Source organism: Typopeltis vanoorti, chromosome 19 (genome assembly GCF_054136105.1).
Source record: "Typopeltis vanoorti isolate ZY-2024b chromosome 19, IOZ_Tvanoo_1.0, whole genome shotgun sequence".
Classification (NCBI taxonomy): Eukaryota; Metazoa; Arthropoda; class Arachnida; order Uropygi; family Thelyphonidae; genus Typopeltis; species Typopeltis vanoorti.
This window is the reverse complement of record NC_143567.1, coordinates 101,657,882-101,679,515: the sequence shown is the minus strand read 5'-3', so window position 1 is coordinate 101,679,515 and position 21,634 is coordinate 101,657,882. Positions and strand designations below refer to the sequence as shown.

The window sequence follows — 21,634 nt, the reverse complement described above, 5'->3', positions numbered from 1 at the left end:
AGGCCATCATTGTACAAGAATGCAACAAAACGCCCCGTACAACACACCGTAAATATAATCTTAGTTATTTATCATGTGGTTTCACATATGTTTTAGAAGAAACCGCACCTGTTACCCCAGTGTGTGATTTGCTGTGAAATGTTATCAAAACATTCGATGAAGCCTTCCCTTCTTAAATGTCATTTAGAAACCAAGAATGGCGATTTAAAACACAAACTCTTGGAATATTTCCAGAGAAAACTGTCCGATTTGTCAGCAAGGAAAAAACAAAGATCCTCATTTTCAGGATTTAACACGAAGGCATCTTATGAAGTCAGTTTAAGAATGGGCAAGAAAACCTCACGTGATCAGATCATTAATATTACCAGCAGATACAGATGTGGTTAGAATAATTTTGGGGGAAAAATGCAGCAAAACAACTTGAAATGATTTCGTTATCCAATGACACCGTTTCACGAAGAATTTCAGATTTGTCTTCAAAGGTTAAGGAGCAGTTAATGGAAAAAGTTCGACCTAGTAATATTTTTCCATACAATTGGATGAAACTACTCACATTACCAGCATGGCCGATCTTCTTATGTATATAAGATTTATAGATGGGAAAACAGTCAACGAAGAGGTTCAAGCAGGCAGTGAACCACTGCCTGCTCGAACAACCTCAAATGAAATGTTTTCAAAATTTGACTAATTTATGAAAATGAGTGATATAGAATGGAATAAATGTGTTGGGGTTTGTTTTGATGGAGCACGTGCAATGGTTGGGAAACGCAGTGGCGTCGTTGCAAAAATTAAAGAAGTAGCTCCACAAGCAAAATCTGCACATTGTAGCTTTCATCGCAACTCGCAAGAAATATGCTCTGACGACAGTTTTGAAAGTGTGAGAATTGTTAACTTCATTAAGTCCAGAGCAATGAATTCACGATTGTTTTCCATTTTGTGCAATGAAATGGGCGCTGAACATGATTCTCTTTTACTTCACACCGAAGTTAGGTGGCTGTCGAGGGGAAATGCATTAAGCCGCCTGTTTGAACTTCGTTCAGAAGTATTTTTCTCTTTGACAAATCCTCAGACTCAGACTTGAATTATTTCACTGATGAACCGTGGCTTGCCCGGTTGGCTTACCTGGCAGATATATTTTGCCACCTCAACCAGCTGAACACGAGCTTGCAGGTTGTGCATATTTCCTTATTCTTGGTACAGGATAAAACTAAACTGCGGCTCTTAGGAAAAAACTTGTCTTCATAATTAAAGAAATCGATACTGGAAACACGTGTTCCTTTCCACTGAGGATGCTTTCCTAACTGAGAATGAAATTCTTCTTCGTAGTGAACTGGCAGTGAATATAAAGAAGCATCTTGGGAGTCTAATCACAGATTCCAAGAAATACTTCCCTTAAAACCTGGCTCCAGAATTTTGGATTAGAGAGCCGTTTTCCATTCATGACACTTTACCACGAAAAGTTAACTCGATGAACTGATCGAGCTTTCCTGCGACGGAAGTCTCAAGCAAACGATCAAGAGGATGGACTTAACGGACTTCTGGTTGGCAAGAAGAAATTAATATCCAATGATCTCAGAAATAGCTGTAAAATTTTTGTTGGTGTTTGCAACTACTTATTTTTATGAATGTGGGTTTTCTTCTCTCATTTATATCAAAAACAAGTACAGGAATAAGTTGAATGTGGAACCGATTTAAGACTCAAATTAAGTCAATTGAAACCAAACACTAAGAAGCTCTGTTTAGCTAAACAAGCACATCTTTCACACTGAAACAAGAATGTGAGTTCTGTAATTAAAAATATATTACATTTATAGCTTGTACTGATTGTAAGTTTATTTGAGAACTGGAGTACCTTTATCAGGAATATGTGTTTGTCAAAATTTCTTTATGTATTCACTCATTATTATTTTAATTTTTAAAAATTGCACATTTTACAGAACAATCCGTTGAATAGATTCAAAGAATGTTTGTTTCTCCAATAAATATCTGAACAAAATAATAAATAGCTAAATAAATCGGTCGTATTATAGACAAATGCTTATTTGGCCCTTTGTTGGTCCCTCTGGGCCCAACAAAGGGCTTCACGCTTTTCCAGAATAAATTTGCTTACTGGTCCACCTAATAACCTGAATTAAATATCGTGGTACTCCACTAAAAAAGGTCGAGAACCTCTGGCTTAGAGTATTTACTTGAAGGATTGGTAAATGAATAAGCAGTGACAGAACGGTGGCAGAAAACATTCAAGAGGAATGCAGTCAGGAGTATGCATCAGCACTTGAGGTAAATACCAGAGTCGTCTGAAACGTTCTCGGCCTAACAATGAAAAAACGAATTTATAATTTCAAAATTATTTTTATTTTTCAACATAATCTCTCTTCAGACTAATAGATTTATGCCAGCGATGCTCCAGCGCCATTATCCCGTCCCTGTATTGGTTCTCAGAAAGTTCTGCAAAATACCCCGCAACAGTTGCAATCATATCTTGTTTCGAAGAAAAACGCTGACCAGCGAGGAAGTGTTTTAGTCTTGGCAAGAGGTAGAAGTCAGAGGGAGCCAAATATGGGGAATAGGGTAGATGTTCCAACAATTCATAGTGCAGATCCTTTAATTTTCCCATTGCAAAAACACCTTTGTGGGCAGGTGCATAGTCCTGATAAAAGATGATTTTTTCTTCTGCAAACTGGGTTTTCTCACGAATATTTCATCTAGTCTGGTTAAAAGGTCGGAATAATATTCCCTGGTTATTGTTTTACCCTTTTCAACATAATTAAAAAAGTGCCTTTAGCATCCCAAAACACCGATGCCATGACCATGTCTTCTTTGGCGCTGAACAACCGGCTTCTGTCCACTGTTTCGACTGCGGTTTGAATTCTGGTGTGTAATGGTGAACCCAATTCTCATCCATACTAATAAATCTACGCACAAAATCAGTTGCATTCTTGTTAAAACGCTCCAAGTACTGTTCAGAGAGTGCCATACGAGTGCGTTTCTGCTCTGCTGTGAGCAAGCGCGGCGCCTATTTTGCGCAAAGCTTTTTCATTTGCAATTCTTCATGCAAAATATATCCTACACGTTCTTCTGAAATGACTGTAGTCTCAGCAATTTCATGCACTTAGACTCGCCGCCCATCCACTACCATATCCTGCACCTGATCAATGATTTCTGGTGTTGTTATACTTTTTGGACGTCCTTCATTCACGTGGATCATCTTCAAGGCTGGTACGGCCACGTTTAAACTCGACAGCCCATTTCTTAATTGTCAAAAACGAAGGAGCAGAGTGCCCATAAACTTTTATGAACTGCGAATGAATTTCTTTTGTCGTTTAACCTTCTTTTACGAAGACTTTTATAACCGAACGATACTGAATTTTATCTATTTCAAACGACACAGACAGCTATATAAAACAAACCACTTGATAGAATGACTTACAATTTCACATGAATGCTTACGACAGATGTACGAACGTAGAAATAAAATCTTGCCGATAGTGTTGCCATCTATGGTCTACCGCCCTCGTAGCCATCCGAAACCTGAAATGGGGAAAAGCAGCTGGAGTGGATTGTATTCAATCAGAAATACTCACATAAAGGAGGTATAAAGTGTTACAGTTGCTGCAATGCATAATTCAGGTCTAGTCACAGGGTCGAACTCCAGAAGATTGGCGAAAAGCGCTCGTATCCATCCATAAAACGGTAAATAAAACTGAACATCCTGGAGAAATTAAATTTTCTTGCTGAATGTTTCAAGGAGGATTTATGCAAGCATACTTGAGAAAAAGCTAAGAAAATCTGTGAAAGAGAAACTTTGAGATGAACAAGCTAGATACGGCAAAAACGGGGGTTATAAAGATGAGATTTTCACTGGAAGACAAATAGTAAGAACTTATGGGAATATAAGAACTAGCTGTATTTACTTTATATTGAAAAATGGCATATGACAGTGAACTAAGAGAAAGGTTGTTCAAATCGCTAACATTATATGACATAACTGGAATATTATATCAAGTAATCTTCTTCTTCTATTGGCACTACAGTCCCAGGTTGGGCTTGGCCTCCCATTTTTGTGTTTCATAACTCACTACGAGGTGGGGTCGTTACTCCCACGCTCTACCATGTGTAATTGTCCGAGAAGCTTTGTGTTATTAAGACCAGTTTCGACCTTTCGACAAAGGTCGAACCAGAGTTCGACCTTTGTCGTTGATTGTGGAGCTATGCCATGCTGTATGTTTGGCATTAAAGTCACCAGCCATGATGATGGAGTCTATGAAGCCGAGAATGGAGTCCAAGTCAGATACCAGCAATGGAATGCTGGGTGGATTATATACAGCATAGATTTTGATATTGCCAGCATTGTTGAAGGAAAAACCTTTGCAGGAGGAAAAACCCCAGATAAACTGGGGTTTTTCTCCCATCAAAACTGGGGAGAAAAACCTTGAAGTCCAAGCCTAAGACTGACTAACTTGGCTACGTCTGAGAAAGATCCTTATCTCCTCACGCCGGCGACGAGAATCGAACGCAGGACACTCCTTTCCCGGGCATATGGTTGCGATGCACGTATCAACTCGGCTAACCGCGCGGACATTATATCAAGTAATATATAGTCTCCTTTAAATCTTTTCTATTACTTCTTCATCTCCAAGGAATCCAGGCGACCAGACCTGAGCACAATAATCCAGATGTGGACGTATCAACGAAGTATAAAAAGGAATAATAACTTCTTTAACTCTTATATTAGTGTGTTCTTCAATAGCCATGAGCTCAATTCTGTGAGCAACCTTAGCAATATGTGGCGTATGTAAACTTCAACTCTCTATCCACCAACATTCCCAAGTCCCTAGCCTCATCAATATCTTGGAGTATAGTTCCATCAATGTGGTATATTCCTTGTAATCTTTTAATCCCAAAATGCAAAATGCATAACTTTACACTTTTCCACATTAAACGGTTATCTATTATATTTTGCCCATAATGTCAGCTTATTTAAACCATCCTCAAGCTCTCCACATCAGCTTGATTAATTATTACGCTATCCGACTTTGTATGATTAGCAGACAACTAAATATCTCTCTTCAAGTCCTTTCCTATATCATTTATGCTCAAATTAAACAATAATGGTCCAAGCACAGATCCTTGCGACACACCACTAGTCACCTGCTTCATCGTGGATTCCGCTCCTCCATAGATTACTTTTTGATATCTGCCATAAGCTGTTTTCTAATCCACATCACCAGTTTAATATCCATCCCCATTGGTTGTAATTTACGTAACAGTGTTCCATGGGATAATTTTCAAAAACCTTAGCAAAATCCAGCAGAATCATTCCGTAGCCATTCCCTTGTCCAACTCAGCTGTCACTCTATTATAAAAAGTTAATAAAGGCAATTACTTAAGCTTATCTGATATACTTGACGTGTTTAGCATACATGCTCTTGTCATTAGTTAGGTATTAGCATACCTAACTAATCACGATATTATTATTATTATTCCCTCATATTTCTGATACACTCATAGACTGTATACGTATGAACCAACGTTGCATGTAATCTACCTAACCGATAAGATATTTACGATATTAGTGCATTGCACATTGAATATTTAGTAATAAAGGGTTGTTGTTGGCATGTTCGTCCTGAAAGATATCTTATATAGAAGACAAATTTCAGAAACAAATTTGATTCTAGCTTGTATTATAGCAAATTTGCAACTCACAGTGTGTTGCAAAAACGATAGGCATACATTTTTTTTTCCTTTTTTTTTTTTACGAATAAGTGACAAATTATATGGCATAACAAGGTATAAAGGCAAGGTAGGGGGCGCGCTAAATAACTGTAGTTGAGTTCAGTAATGAAAATAAGGCTTAGTTAATAACTTCGCCAGCTGTCATATTAGTCACCAATCAGTTCGTTCGATGCAGCGCAGTTGAAGATATTTGATCTACTGTGGCTGACGTCATTATGGAAACGTGATGGTGAAAAGTAATCCAAGAATCAGAAAAGAAGACTATGTAAATAAACTGACGGTAAGAGATAAGCGAATGCAGTAAAATGTCGGTTTTTTTCCAGCGGGCATCAGTGGACTCGACGTATGCTGTATGCGAAACATTCAGATGTTCGGGTAATTTTTGCAACATAATGTATTTCTCATTTCGTTAATTACTTTATTTACGCTCGGAACAATACCCTTATTGTTTACAATAATTTACAAAACATTATTAATATCTATATCTATATCTATATATATATATATATATATATTTTTTTTTTTTTTTAAATAGATATTTAATGACTTTAAACAGAGATCAAATATTAAGTTTTGATGAGAATGATACAACTAGTTTCAGCCTTTTACACCCTTCATCAGGTATCCACTAAAGGTAGAACACAATAATAAAAATTGAAGTTACAAAAAACTGAGAATTACAGGCAAAACGCAATACATAATTGACATAAAAAAGTTGTATTTTTCAAGTTGTTCTCTCCAACGCTCCATTGTCTGTTGCGTGAGTGCTTGTAAGTTCTCTAGAACGCCAGTATTGAACAACTGCAGCATGGCTATCAGGGATGTTGTAACTTAAATTGCTGTTCATATGTTCAGAATTAAAGAGGATTTCCCTGGATTCCACGATTTTCCTTTCAAACTCATCACTGCAGCGAAAAATGTTTATCCCAGCAAACTGAGCGACTTTGTAGATCGTCATGAGGATTGGTTGAGAAAAGAACATGACTGGATAGCAGGACGCAGGACATATATGGCGCAGAGGCAGAACGCAGAATGATACTGTTTTGATGGGTGAAGCATAAATGCTTTTCATGTTCCCTCCATCTGAAAAGGAAAGTTCTTTGGGTGGAGAATTATTGAGCTTTAAGCTCGCCCTGAAAGGGGCAGTAAGATTAACTGTGTTCAGCTGAGCATAGAATTGATTTGGTTCTCTTGTATTTGCAGAAATCTGCTTCATTATAGTCTGAAGCTTGCTTGATCAGTGGGTTCGGATGATTAATTGTCTTGATGAAGAACTTTTCAGCTAGGTCATGAAGGAGAGATGTGATGAAGGAATTTTGACGTCTCTGTGAATTTGGGAGTTTCTGATAAACCACGGAGCATCCACACTCATTCTCAGACATTGGTTTTGTATTCTCTGCAGCTTTTGAATATTTGTTTTCGAAGTGTGGCTCCACGCAGGAGATGCGTTAGTTATGACCAGGCGTATTACCATCTTTTTATATGAGCAGTTTGTTGTGAGTATCGAATTTACTTTTTCTGTTGATCATGGGGTAGAGCTGCGCTATTACTTTGGATGTCTTTGAACTTATGTGTTCTATATGGTTGGTGAATTGTAGTTTTTTATCCAGAATTACCCCGAGATATTTGGCTGTATTCTGCCATGGGATTTTAACACCTAGTAAATGTATTCTGCCTTGATTTGAAGCTTTTCCCTAGTGAACAGTATGACTGACCTCTTCTGTGGATTGGATTGAATTCTCCAGTCCATCAGCCATTTTTCTAATATGTGAATTCTATTTTGGAGTCTCTTGATAGCTAGTTTGGGGCTGAGAGATCTTGCTAATAATGCAGTGTCATCAGCATATAATGCAGTGATTATTGAGCTTTGGTTTTGATGGATATCAGCAATATAGACAGCAAGGGGGCCAAAAGTGAGCCCTGCGGCACTCCCGCCAGAACCTTGCTCCTGGTTGATACAGTTTCATTTATTTTGACTTGCTGTATCTATCTCTGAGGTAAGAGTGAATTATTTTAACTAGATTAGTAGGCATATTGAATGTGATGAGCTTGTAGAGAAGACCCTGATGCCACACCTTATCAAAAGCCTTTGCAGCATCTAAAAAGACTGCAGCTGTATGAAGGTTCCGGTTGAAGCCTTCGGAGATGTATTTGATCAGCCTGTGGATCTGCTGGACGATGGAGTGTTTTTTTTCTGAATCCAAATTGCTCATTTGGAATTATTTGTAGTTGGGCCGTTTGTGATTGAAGCTTAGTAAGGATTACTTTTTCTGCGATCTTTCCAAGGTTAGACAGAAGACTGATAGGTCTGTAGCTTTCAAGGAGTTGAGCGTTTTTTCCCATCTTTTTGATTGGTGTGACATCTGCTATTTTCCATGTTAAAGGGAAATACTGGAGTCTGAGGATGGCATTAATTATGTTGACTAGATGTACAATGGCTTTTCTGGGGAGTAGTTTAATTATTTTGTTTGTAATTCCATCTGAACCTGGAGCTTTATTGTTGTTCAGGTGGGTTATAATGTTTATAACTTCTGTTGGAGAAGTAGGTGTGAGAGGTTCTAGGTCATCTTTTTGTTGTGTTATGGCCTGTCTAACTCGGCGTTGAATCTTGGAGATGAGATTGATGTTCAAATTTTCATATGAGGGGTTGCATTGAATTTCCAAGCTGTCGGCCAGAGCCTCTGCCTTTTCCTTGTCAGTATGAGCTATTCCTTTCATGGTTTGAATTGCGGTTAAAGTTGTCTTTTAGTGCGGAAGGTTCTCAGAAACTTCCATATATAGTTATCTTCTGGGTTTAATTTCGTTAGCTTAGATTCCCATTCTTGGTTTCGATGTTTTTGGAGGGCTTTACGGACTTGTCTGTTTAATTTATTCAAATTTGCTTTATCTTGAAGGGCTCTTGTGTTATGATACCTCTTTCTGGTTTTGTTTTTCAGTCTAATTAAATCCATGATTTCCTCGGGGATCCGACCACTAGGGTGAAAGACTGTAGTTTGGGTAATTGACTTTATTGAATTTTTGATTTGACTGGTAAAGTTGTTTGCAGCCATTTCTATCTCCTCTTTAGTGTGAATAGTAGGGACTGGGCCAGTGTGATCAGGTAGGATTCTGGAGAGTTTGTCCCAAGATATAAAAGAGTGGGGAAGGGAAGAATTGTTCTTGTGTACCAAGTTGAAGCAGAATAAGGTTGTGATCAGACGAAAGTTCATTTATTGTTTCCAGCTGATATTGGTATCTGATGTTTTTGAGGACGACTGTGTCAAGTACATCTGGACTTCCAGTTGAGCTGTGATGGATGGGCTCTGTGGGTCCAGTTACAACAATAGAATGTTGCATTGAGTAATGGTTTAGAGTTCAACCTTTGTCGTTGATTGTGGAGCTATGCTATGCTGTATGTTTGGCATTAAAGTCACCAGCCATGATGATGGAGTCTGTGAAGCCGAGAATGGAGTCCAAGTCAGATACCAGCAATGGAATGCTGGGCGGATTATATACAGCATAGATTTTGATATTGCCAGCATTGTTGGTATTAACTTCAATGCCTGTTATCTCCAGGTTCTTGGTTTGGGGATTGGTCAGAACATTGTGCCTTAGGTAGTTTTTAATGTATATAGCTGTTCCTCCTCCACTGCTGGTGAGTCTATCTGTTTTGTTCATAATATAGTTCCGTAACTTTGGATTATTAGCCGGCCTGAGATATGTCTCATTCACCAGTATTATGTAAGGATTATCGTGTGAGAGAACTCTTGTAGTTCTAGAATTTTGTTATTGAGTCTGTTGGCATTCCATGCAGTGATCATGAGAGAGTTGGGATGGAATTTTTTTTTATTCATTGTTGATGGCTGTCAGAATTGAGTGGGTACCTTGTATGAATCTTTTCGTGGAGGACGGCGAAGGATTCGTCATACTAAATTCTTGTAACATGGTAGCTAGTGAGGCAGTTAATACTGATGTTAGATTTGAGCCTATATGGTCATGGGATGGAGTAGCCTTTGTTCGTGCTGCCTCTGCATAAGTTTTAGGTATTTGTTTCCTTTCTTGAATTGTCGGGCTGGAGATAGTTTGGACTGGGGTGTGACTAGCACGGCTGTCTTGAGCATCGCTGTAATGTGTTGTAAGGGTAGTTTTTCCTAACCCTCGGTTATTTGGGTGTGTAATGCATCCCTTGTAGTTTGCGGGGTGAGGTCCTCCACAATTGGCGCATTTAGCTGGAGTGGATCTTGGTTTTGTACACATGACGGTCTGGTAGCCCTCGCCACATTTTAAACACCTGTAATTTGCCTTACAAAGTTTTTGGGCATGACCAAACGTTTGGCACCTATGGCACTGCCCGGCTGTCGACTTCTTCCTTAATGGTTCAGTAGAAATTCTGAGGCCACATATCGTTGTTAGTTCATAAATTTCTTTCTGTGTCTTATCAATTTCTACAAGTACCAGTGGCATTGGCCGTTTATCTGCCCTGAGCATCCTGCTCACTTTCACTGGTGTTAGGCTCCGACTCATAAGATCAGTGGTGATTTCTTCACAGGTGACACCCTCAGTCACTTCTCGAAGCACCAACTTGAGATTGTTCTCACTGGGTAAAGCAAATGTGTGATATGGAAGACTCTTGTTATCCATTAATCTTGTCAGCTGTCTGTAGTCAGTGACTGAGGCTGGCTGGATTTTGACCCTTCATCTTGATTTTTAGCCCAGGAATATGCAATTTTGTGTTCCCTAAACACAAAATTGCATATTCCTTGCATGGCTGCTGTGACAGTGGTCCATTTGTCCTTGTTCCTTAGTATTACTGGTGGAACCTTTTCGGTGTTCCTTGGGACTTTTAATGTTGGTATGTCTTCATCCATCTGGTCTTCTATGGTTCTTCTTTTGTTAGAGTGCTCCCCCTTGAGAGATGTTTTGACAGGGGGATTTTGGTGACAGAGCAGCAATGAGATCTTGTGAGATCTCATTCTCCTCCTCCTCTCCATCCTGATCATTAGAGTGAATATATTATTTTCTAAATCCTGGCCAGTCAGATTCTAATTTGTTTATTATGAGTTTGAGTACCTCTAGAGACTGCTCCTTGTTAAGGATCTGGATCTTATCTTTGATGTTGTCCATAGCAAATTGGCGATTTCCTGCCAGTAGAAATTGGTTAATAGCAGTATAATAATCCCGCAGGGCTAGGGGCCTGCCAGCAAAGTATCCTGTAGACCTAGACGGACTACTAGCACTGTATAATCCCGGCTTGAAGCCTGCCAGCAAATGTCCTGTAGACTGAGTTGGTAGAACCTACTAATTGGGAAAAAGGAGTATCAATATCTCACTTGGCCACAGTTTAGAAACCTACCCCCCCATAAAACCTTAATACCACCACTGGCCCTCATTGCGGGTGGAGCCTGCCGGCCATTTGACCTCTTGCACATTTCGTGCAGATGGGGAGACAGTAGGAATCACACTGTGTTAGCACCAGTGCAATGTAATAAGGCTCAGTCTAAAGTAACACGTCCGTTCTCATCAAAATCGCTTCTCTTTATTCAACCCCTACTGACGAGAGATCATGGCGCAGAGGGTGAAGCTTGACGCTTTTTATATTCCCTGTTGTCTATTTCGGAGCAGTGATGTGAGAGATTTGTGAGCTATTTTAGCTCGCCCTGAGTGGGCAAAAGTGGTTATACGGCATCAAGTGTTAGGATGGCTTTCGGTCTTTTATGTTTCCAGTAGTCATTACCGTCATAGTTTCCGGCTTGTATCAGTTGGTTTGGATGCGTAAATGTCTTCATAAAGAATTTTTCTGCTAGGGAGCGTAGTGGTGGAGAGATGTAGGGGATATTTATGTCCCGGTGGATCTGGGCATTCCTGATGAACCACGGGGCGTCCAGGATCATTCGCAGGCACTTGTTCTGTAGTCTTTGTAGCTTGAGAATGTTTGTCTTGGAAGTATGGCTCAAGGCTAGGGAGGCGTATATAATTGTGGATGGATCACTGTCTTGTAGAGTAGAATTTTGTTTCTTGAGCTTAGTTTGCTGTGTCTGTTGATCAAGGGGTATAGGTGGGAGATAACTTTTGAAGCCTTGGTGCATGTGCTCTTGATGTGGCTGTTGGAGCATGATCGTTTATCGAGAAGTATTCCGAGGTATTTTGCTTCAGTTTTCCAGGGAATTTTAGAGTTGAACAGGGTGATGTCTCCTTTGGGGGGATACTCGTCTTCTTGTGAAGAGTATTGTTGTGCTTTTCTAGGGGTTTAATTGTAGTCGCCGGTCTGCAAACCATTTTTCTAGATTCAGGATGGTGTCTTGTAGATTTTTGGTTACGAGATGTGGTTGGCAGGATCTGGCTAGTATAGCCATGTCATCTGCATAAAGGGCGATGGTAAATGTGAGAGGATTTTGAGGGATGTCTGTCATATAGATGTTGAACAGGATCGGGGCTAGCAGTGATCCTTGAGGAACTCCAGCGAGGATTTTCTGTTGGGTTGAGACTGTTTCATTGATTTTTACTTGCATCCTCCTGTTTGAGAGGTATGATTTCATCAGGTGTATCATGTTTAGTGGAAGGTTTGCGATGATAAGTTTGTAGAGGCTGCCTTGGTGCCCGATCTTATCGAAGGCCTTTAAGATGTCTAGGAAGACGGCTCCAATGTGCTGATTCCAATTAAATCCTGTGGTGATGTATTCTACCAGTCTATGGATCTGTTGGTTGGGTGTGATTTTGACAAGCCAAATTGTTCTTGTGGAATGATATTTAGTTGGTTGACATGATCTTGGGGTCTGATGAGGATGGTTTTCTCTGCTATTTTGCCTAAGTTAGAGTGTAGGCTGATGGGATGGTAATTTTCAGGTAGTTGTGGGTCTTTGCCTGGTTTGTGAATTGGGATGATGTCAGCTATTTTCCATGACTGGGGGAAGTGCTGCCATTTGAGTATTGAGTTTATGATGTTTACCAGATGTGCTATGGCTGCATGGTAGTGCCTTGATGACTTTGTTAGTGATGCCGTCAGGATCTGGGGCTTTTTTGATCTTGAGATAGTTGATGATGCCGATTATTTCGGTAGGTGAGGTAGGCATTATAGGACTTGGATTGTCATCGGGACGATTTACTGTGAACCTGACTTTACGATGGATCTTGTATACATGGCTGATGTTTAGGTTCTCATATGCAGGACTGCATGGTTTCTCTAGGTTTCTTGCTATGGCTTCGGCTTTGTCAGCATCTGTGTATGCAAGGTGCTGTTCTGCTTGGAGCAGGGGGGGGATTTGCGCTTGTTCCTGAGGTTGTTGAGGAATTTCCATATGGAATGATCTGCTGTGGAGATGGAGGTGAGCTTGTTGTCCCATTGTTTATTCTTGTGATTTCGGAGAGCTTCTCGGACAGATTTGTTTAATCTGTTGAGGACTGTTTTGTCCTGGGGAGCACGTGTGTTGTGATATCTTTTCCTTTGTCTGTTTTCCCCTTATTAAGTCCATGATTTCTTCTGGAGATGGTTTTGTTTGTGGGTAATCGTGGATACTGTGGCTGCTGTTATGGCTTTATTGATTTGATTGGCTGTTATGACTATTGCCATGTCTATTTCTTCCTTGGCTTTTATATGGGGAGCTGGACCAATGTGTTCTGGTAGCACTTTCCAGAGTTTCTCCCAGACAATGGAGGTTTGGGGTGGAGGTGACTGGTCTTTGTTCCCTAAGTGAAATAGGATTGGGTTGTGGTCTGATGATAATTCGTTCAGTGCTTGAATGCTGTACTGGTATTTGATGTTGTGTAGGATAGCGATGTCTAGGATGTCGGCTGTGCCAGTTGGGCTGTGGTGGGTTAGTTCAGTTATTGATGTTTAATATCTAACTCATCCATGGTTTTTGTGAAGTGTCTGTAATTGCCAACTGGTGGCAGGCTGGATTTTAACTCGGTCATCTACGTTTTTTGCCCATAAATAGGCAATTTGGTAGTTTTGCATAATAGGCATGAGGGCCATCCATCATTCTTTTTTCCCGTAGTACAATCGGAGGAATTTTTTCATTGTTGGGTGTGGGGAGGTCAGTGTTGGGGGCATCTTCCATCCCCTCGTTTACCTCAGTCTCCGTTGTTTTACACTTTTTTCGAGCATGGGTTTCTTTATCGTCTTTTAGTGTGGCAGCAGAGATTGTCAGGTTCATCTTCCCTTCTTCCCCTGATGTTGAGTTGTCCCCTTCTGTGGAGTCATCTGTCACTGAATATAGGTTTAGAAACACTGGCCACTCTACCTCCAATTTCTTCAACAGTTTTTTTGAGGAAGTCGAGCGCTGGCTTCTTATCCAGAGATTGGACAAAGTCGTTGTGACTTAAACTGTTCATGTTTAAAAGTATTCAAATATGCTTACCTGAAAAATATTTATAATGGAGAAGAGAACGGGCAAGGGCCGGAAAATTGCATTAAAAGTCAAAGTCTTACCTTGTATTCAGCTATCAAAGAAGATTCACAAAATCTAAAACTCACTAATCTCCACTGAAATCAAAAAAAAAAAAAAAAACATTCTTCGCAACAACAATCATCATACCGGTATTCCTCATATGCCCCACTCAAAAACTCATTCGGCAAATCATTAAAATGGCGAGTTCTAAACTACCCTCGACTGGATAGCGCCATGCATGTGATCTTTCATAGGAGATGTCTCTAAGCATAAAAACTTATTTCAACGCCTTGAAAAAGCTAGACAGTTTGCTAGCGAAACTGGTAGGCAAAGAATGTTAAAATATTTGTATATGGATAGTATTAAACAATAAGGATTTTATGCTTAACTTTCAAACGACCAAATATGTTTAATTTGAAGGAGATGTCTCTCTTATGTTCTTCTATACGTAGTTCAAAAGATTTGTTAGTCTGTCCAAAGTAAGGAATATTACAATCGCACCATCATTTGTATACACTTGGATATTTTAGATTGTGATGAATATGCTTCGGATGGCTTATAAGAGAACAGATTTTAAGTAGTGTAGTGTAAAACGTCCTGATGTTGTATTTTTTAAGGACTTTAGCCAATTTATTGGAGACTGAACTAATGTATGGGATGGAGATGCTACCTTTAAAATTCGTAGTTTCCGCAATACACTGCCTAGGCGGATCCAGAAGAAATTTCGTAATCGTTTTTTCCGAATATCCATTTTATTTAAAGATCGGAGAAAGGTGATTAATTTCTTTTTGGAGCTCATCTGGTTCATTTAAAAGAGAGCGTGCTGTGTGTCCTAAGGTAGAGATAGTTCCGAGCTTTTGTGGTGGAAAGTGATGAGATTGACAGTGCAGATATCTATTACTATGAGTGGGTTTTCTGTATATAGAGATTTTAAATTTAAAACATTTTTCGCTGCAGTGATGAGTTTGAAAGGGAAATCGTGGAATCCAGGGAAATCCTCCTTAAATCTGAACATTTGAAAACAGCAATTTAAGTTACAACATCCCTGATAGCTGCAGTTGTCCAATACTGGCGTTCTCCAGAACTTACAAGCACGCACGCAACAAACAATAGCACGTTAGATCAAGAACGACTTGAAAAATACAACGTTTTTGTGTCAATTATGTGTTGCATTTTTTGCCTGTAATTCTCAGTTTTTTTGTAACTTCAATTTTTATTACTGTGTTCTACCTTTAGTGGATACCTGATGAAGGGTGTAAAAGGCGGAAACCAGTTGTATCATTCTCATTAAAACTTAATATTTTATCTCGGTTTAAAGTTATTAAATATCTATTTTTAAAATGCACCATGACAACCGAGTAGAAGCTCAGGAATAGATATATGTATATATATGATTAAGGTTGTTACAAGCCAAAACCAGTCGTGTTTTTATATTAAAACCTTTTTACTTAAATCTCGGTTCTAGTCATTCAATTCTTTATAAAAATGTTAACCGAGTTAATGATCATTCTTTCATCATATCAAGAAGATAGATATCTAAAGTGGTTCATCTAAGGCGATCTGGTGTGAAATAGTGGCCAACGGAACCAAATGTACAGTTGATTGATGTTATAGGCCGAGGAATGATGTAGAAGACATGCATCAACAATCCAGTGCAATCAGTGAAGGTCGAGAATTATTATGGAGGATTTTAACTGCGGTGATATAGATTAGAAAGGGGAAAGATCACGTGGCAAAGAAAGAAGTGGACTTCATACACCTTCTGAGAGATAATTACTTGAAACAGGACATAACTGAAGGACTCGTGGTGTGAGAGTGTTGGATTTAGTCACAGGTTCAGAAGACCTACGCATAAGTCAGGTGTCCAGGTTATTTCAATTCGTGAGAGGGATCATGCGGTATTGGGAGATTGCAAAATTTGTGGATTTCTCTCTTAAGGAAGGGATATACGGAGCTACAGGGGGTAGTTCCGTATAATTATAACAAGCTTCTGAGGCAGCTTGCAGCCGTCCCATGGCATGCGAAATTGCAAGGGATGTAATGAGCGGGTAGCTGAAGGAAGCAATATTGGAATGCGTTCCCATGGTTAGGAAGATAAATTAGGTAGGCTTTAGATGGAGTAGTAGTAGTAGTAGTACACCCTCTGTTCAAAAAGAAACCGAACTTTTCGAAAATTGAAGAAACTAGTGGAGCCACCTGTTGTATCTTTTTGTTGTCGAAAGCAGCAACCTTCATTAGTGTTGTGTCAACTGTAAGGAAGACTAAATTAGATTATGAGAAGACTTTAGCCAAGCAAGTCAAAGGAAATTCGAAAGTATTCTTTCGCTACGTGGCAAGTAAAAGAAAGAATGACTTTGGAAGGATAACTTTAGTGGGCGCTGATGGTATTGACTGAGTCAGATGTACAGTTATTGAGTGACCACGTTTCAAAGGCTCTCACCTGAGTGAGGATATTTATGTGCCTTATGTAGAAATGGAAACTGAGGTTAATGAATCAGAGGTATTCAGGATATTGCAGAATTTAAATGCAAATACTACTCTAGATTTAGATGGTATAACAGCTCTGGTATTACATGAATGTGCAAATTCAAGAATCCGTGGAAAATATGACACTCTATTTTGCCAAAGGTCGATCTCACCTTAGTACTTCAATACTTTTTATAACAGAGTGACAGCTGAGGTGGACAAGGGCAATGGCTACACAGCCATAATTCCGGATTTTGCTAAAATGTTTGGCAGGATACCCTATGGAATACTCTTAGCCATTAAACAAATAAGGGATGAATATTAAACTGGCGATGTGGATACGAGTGTGGCTCATGGACAGATACTAAAAAGTAGTAGAGTATATCGAGGAACAGAATTCAGGATGAAGCAGGTGACCATTGGTGTGCCGCAAGGTTCTGTGTTTGAACCATTATTCTTTAAGTTTTACATAACTGATATAGGAAAGGATTTGAAGGGAGATATTCAGTTGTTTGCTGATGATGCAAAGTTAGATATAGTAATAATCAAGCTGATGTAGAGAGCGAGCGTGCTGGATAATTTAAATAAGCGGACACTATGGGAAAATATCAATTTAATGTGGAAAAGTGTAAAGATGTGCATTTGGAATTAAAAGATCATAAGCGGGTACCACACTGATAGAACAGTATTCCAAGAGATTGATGAGGCTAGGAACTTGGGGATGTTACTGGATAGAGAGTTGAAGTGCATAGGACATATTGCTGAGGTATCCAAGGTATCCCAGGATTACTTGATTATTGAAGAACACCCTAACATGCAGAGATAAATAAGTTATTATTCCTCTTTATAAGGCGCTGAGACGTCCACATCTGAATCACTGTGCTCAGGACTAGTCTCCTGGATTTCTTGGAGATGAGGAAATGGTAGAAAAGATTCAGAGCCGAGTGATCAAATTGGTGAGTGGTCTGAAGAATGTTCTCTACATTGATAGGTTGAGAATTTGTATGTTGTAGAAGTTGGTTGATAGGCGAAGAGGGGATATGATAGTATTTAAGTTTACTAAAAGGGTTTTAGAGGATTGATGAAGGGAAATATTTCTGCCGTTGACTACTGGTGAAAGAACAAGAGGTAATACCTGGGAATTAAGTAAGCTTGTGGTTAACCAGAATACGAGGACTAGATTTTTTGTTTGGAGAGTAGTGAACCAGTGGAATGGGTTGCATGACTCAGTTGTGAATGCTTCATCTATCAATGAGTTCATGGAGAGATACGATAGATATAGGGTAGATAGTTTGGGTCTCCCGCGATGAGTCTTCAGACTCCATGTAGGTACCCGTATAATAATAATAATAATAATAACTGATTCAGAAAAGAAAAGTCACTCACCATGCAACAAAGCGTATATGTTTTATGTTATACGAAGGCGGACTGGAAAGTTCTGATAAGTACCTAGAACAAAAATTAATTGTCTTCTTATATATCCTAAAAGAAAAGATATTTTCTGAAAAACATTTTTATATGAAAAAAAAAATTGTTATGAAAACATTTTTATATGATAAACGTGTTTTTTCTTGGTGTTTATAAGAACTTTCCAGAGCTCCCTGGTATGTTTTAAGTTATATGTTTTAGTAAATTTTGCAGTTTGTTTGTCGTGAAGACATTTCTGTAATTTGAATATTTCAATGTTAGTTTTATGGCTTTATAGATATTTTGGACATATGGGAATTTCAAAACTATATACGGTGTTGATATGCGGTTTGGGAAGAAGACACGTGATTAGAGCTCTCATATATAAAAAAGAAAATAAAACTGAAAATGTGACAATTACAGAGGTATTTCTCTACTGAGTGCTCCTCAGATTTATGCAAGCATACTTGAGAAACGGCTGAGAAGGATTGTGTAAGAAAAGCTTGGTGAAGAACAAGCTGGATTCATGCCAAAAACAGAGACTGTCCGGATCAGATTTTCACTTTACGACAGATAATTGAGAAATCATGGGAATATAACAAAGATCTGTGTTTAGGTTTTGTATATCTGGAAAAGGCATATGACAGGGTGCCAAGAGAGAGAAGCTATTTAAAACGCTACAGTTAGATGGTGTCAATGGGGGATTATATCAAGCAATACTTAGTCTTTATTTGAGTTATAAGTCAGCAATTAGAATTGAAAGAAGTACAGGAAGATTGTTTTATGTTAAATCTGGTGTCAGACAAGGATGTACATTATCCCCTCTGTTATTCATTATTTATATGCATCACATTATGAAGGAAAGTGGTATTAAACATGATATCAAAATTGGAGAAGTTAATGTCAGCTCTTTGCTTTATGCGGACGATGTTATACTTCTAAATAAATCCGCTACAAGTCTGCAAGATTCCCTGACTAAATTGAATAACTGTTGTAATAGATATGGTTTGAAGGTCAGCAATAAAAATACAAAGACAATGAAAATAGGCAGAATCGTTGAAAATATCAACTGCATTGTGAATAGAGAGCCCATAGAACAAGTAAAACATTTCAGATACTTATGCAAGATTTTTAGGGAAGATAGTAAATTAAATATGGAAATAAACAACATAATCAACAAAGCTGGTATGATAGGAAGTCAACTGAATAAATGTATTTGGAATAAGAGAGAAATTAGTCAAAACACTAAATTAGCTGTATACAAGACAGTGTTCAAACCAGTTTTAACTTATGGATCTATGAGCTGGGTCAGAGGTAAAACACTTGACCAAAGACTAGAGACCGCAGATATGAAAGTTCCTGAGAAAGATTATAGGCGTGAACAGATGGCATCAATGGCAATATCATATTAAAAACGAGGATATTAGGAAAGAACTTGACATTGTCAGCATCCAGGAATGCGTTAATAGAGCTAATCTCAGGTGGTATGGTCACTTAAACAGATTGGGCGAGGTAAGATTAGCAAAACAAGTTATCTTTGCCAGGTTGGCAGGAAAACGTCCCAGAGGAAGACCAAAATATAGGTGGATTGATACGGTATAAAGTGCCTTAAAAGACAGAAATATAAGATCTGTATATTTCTGTCTTTTAAGGCACTTGACAGGTAACAGATTGACTTGGAGGAAAATTGTAGATAGGAAGTTAGTAATGATATAATTTTTTTCATGTAGTACTATCATATCCTGTACACCAGTTGAGGGTACATGTCAGGAATTTGATGATGATGATGATGATGATGATGATTACACGTGATTTTTGGCTGAGTGAACACCAGTCTATAAGTTGCTTGGGGTTATTGGCGAGAGTTAAGGATATGATAAGTTAAGGACGAGAGTTTCAGATGCATAATTTCTTGGTCTAAATCAGTGTCTGAAGATGAACTATTTGTAGGCGTTAATGAATTCTATTAAAATGACAGATTTTTTGTCACAGTAAGGGTGACAGCAAGTAAAATGCAAATAATTTCCAATGGTTGGAGGTTTGTGATATGGTAGTAGAATCTAATAAGGGTTAAATTCAAGAAATATATGGTTTTATTTTCTTCGTATTCAACTTGAAAAGTTTAATCTGGGGCTACAGATGTTGAATGAACAAGCTAATTTTAGACTATCATATATCGATTATGATATTTAAGAAACGTATTAGAGAAGTTACTTCAGGTGCTCAAGAATGAGTAAATAGGATTATCATGCTGTGTAAGGGAAGTCTTGCCTTAGTAATTTACTCCTATAATAAAGTGACAGCTGAGGTAAATAGGTAGGTAAGGAAAATGGCTACATCCTGATATTGGTACAAAGTCATTTGACAGGATGCTTAACATCGTTCCAAATAGTAATGTTCTAATGCCTTTTATTCCCTAAAGGAAAAGGAGAAGCAGTTTATTCCTAACGTTTTAAAGATCAATGGCCAGTTAATCTCCCTTAGGTGGCAATAAGAGCTGGCTTATGACTATCAATGATTTTATATGCATCCAGGAGGGAGAGTATGGCAGACATACAATGCCATCTTGTGACCTGAAATAGTTGAGTTTTACGGTTCGATTTTTAAGAGGTGAAAAGGCCCTACTCGCCTATTCCAAAGATGAACTAACTTAGGAGCTCGCTGGAAAAAAGAACAAAAAGAAAAAATAAATAAATAAAAGTTATTCTAGTCGGCGATTGAATTGAACTAATAACGGTATTGTGTTATACAAGAAAATGCCATTTCAGAAGGACTACACAAGCAGGTTGTAAAGAAATATATTAAAATTGGACGCAAATTCAGAAGGATATGAGAGCTGGCCCATGGTTATTACTCGATAACATGGATAAGCTGGTGAAGGATTGTCAACAGAGAGAGGTATGTGGCAGAGCAGAATCAAGAGATGGATTGTGATCAGTGGTGTGCCAGAGGGCTCTGTGGCGCGCTTCTGCTGCTGTTGAATTTATATATCAATGAAATGGGGATGTTTTGAGGAATAATATGAAGTTATTTGTTCATAATGCTAAACTTGGGAAGAAAATCATGAAAGACTATCTAAGATTATTTGGGGGCAGGATTTAAATGATTGTACTGCATTGATGAGGATAGAGTTCAGGTGATTCTGTAGATTGTGAGGTCAAGTTCAAAGATCGTATGGTAAAAGTGAGCAAAACAGCACAAATAATTACTAAGATGTTAAATACAGTATATATATATATATATATATATTGACAAGATTATAGGACGGTTATGGTTCCAATTCTAGTCGTAAACTAAACGAACTTTTTTTCTATATCTCTTTTCAGCCGGTTCTTTCAAAGTTAGTCGATCTCTCGCACAGACAAGTAAGTCCTGCACCAGCAAACTCAGGTTTTTAACTCCACTTCTCAGGAAAAAATAGCTTGTAAAACATACACTATTTTAGACAGCAATATGGGGTTTAGGATCAGGATGATGGCAATTGTTTCTCATACTCTCTCTCCTTGATGCCTCTAGATTTCAATGACGGCTAAGGGTGCGGGCCAGCTCTCCCAATTTCCGAAAATTAGGATGAAAAGAGCCCCCTTCCCCATTCCCTTTGAGGAGCGAAAAGAGTATTATAGAATTTATCTTTCTAAACATGTATTAATGCTCAA

The 21,634-nt window shown here is 38.6% G+C and overlaps 1 protein-coding gene across 1 annotated transcript; it reads left to right on the top strand.

Annotated features, from left to right (window-relative positions):
- The first annotated feature begins 754 nt into the window (after positions 1-754).
- On the top strand, positions 755-1,081 carry LOC150096398 (protein ZBED8L-like). The gene has a single exon (XM_090409052.1). The coding sequence runs from the start codon at positions 755-757 to the stop codon at positions 1,079-1,081; it is 327 nt and encodes a 108-aa protein (XP_090265178.1).
- The last annotated feature ends 20,553 nt before the right edge of the window (positions 1,082-21,634 follow it).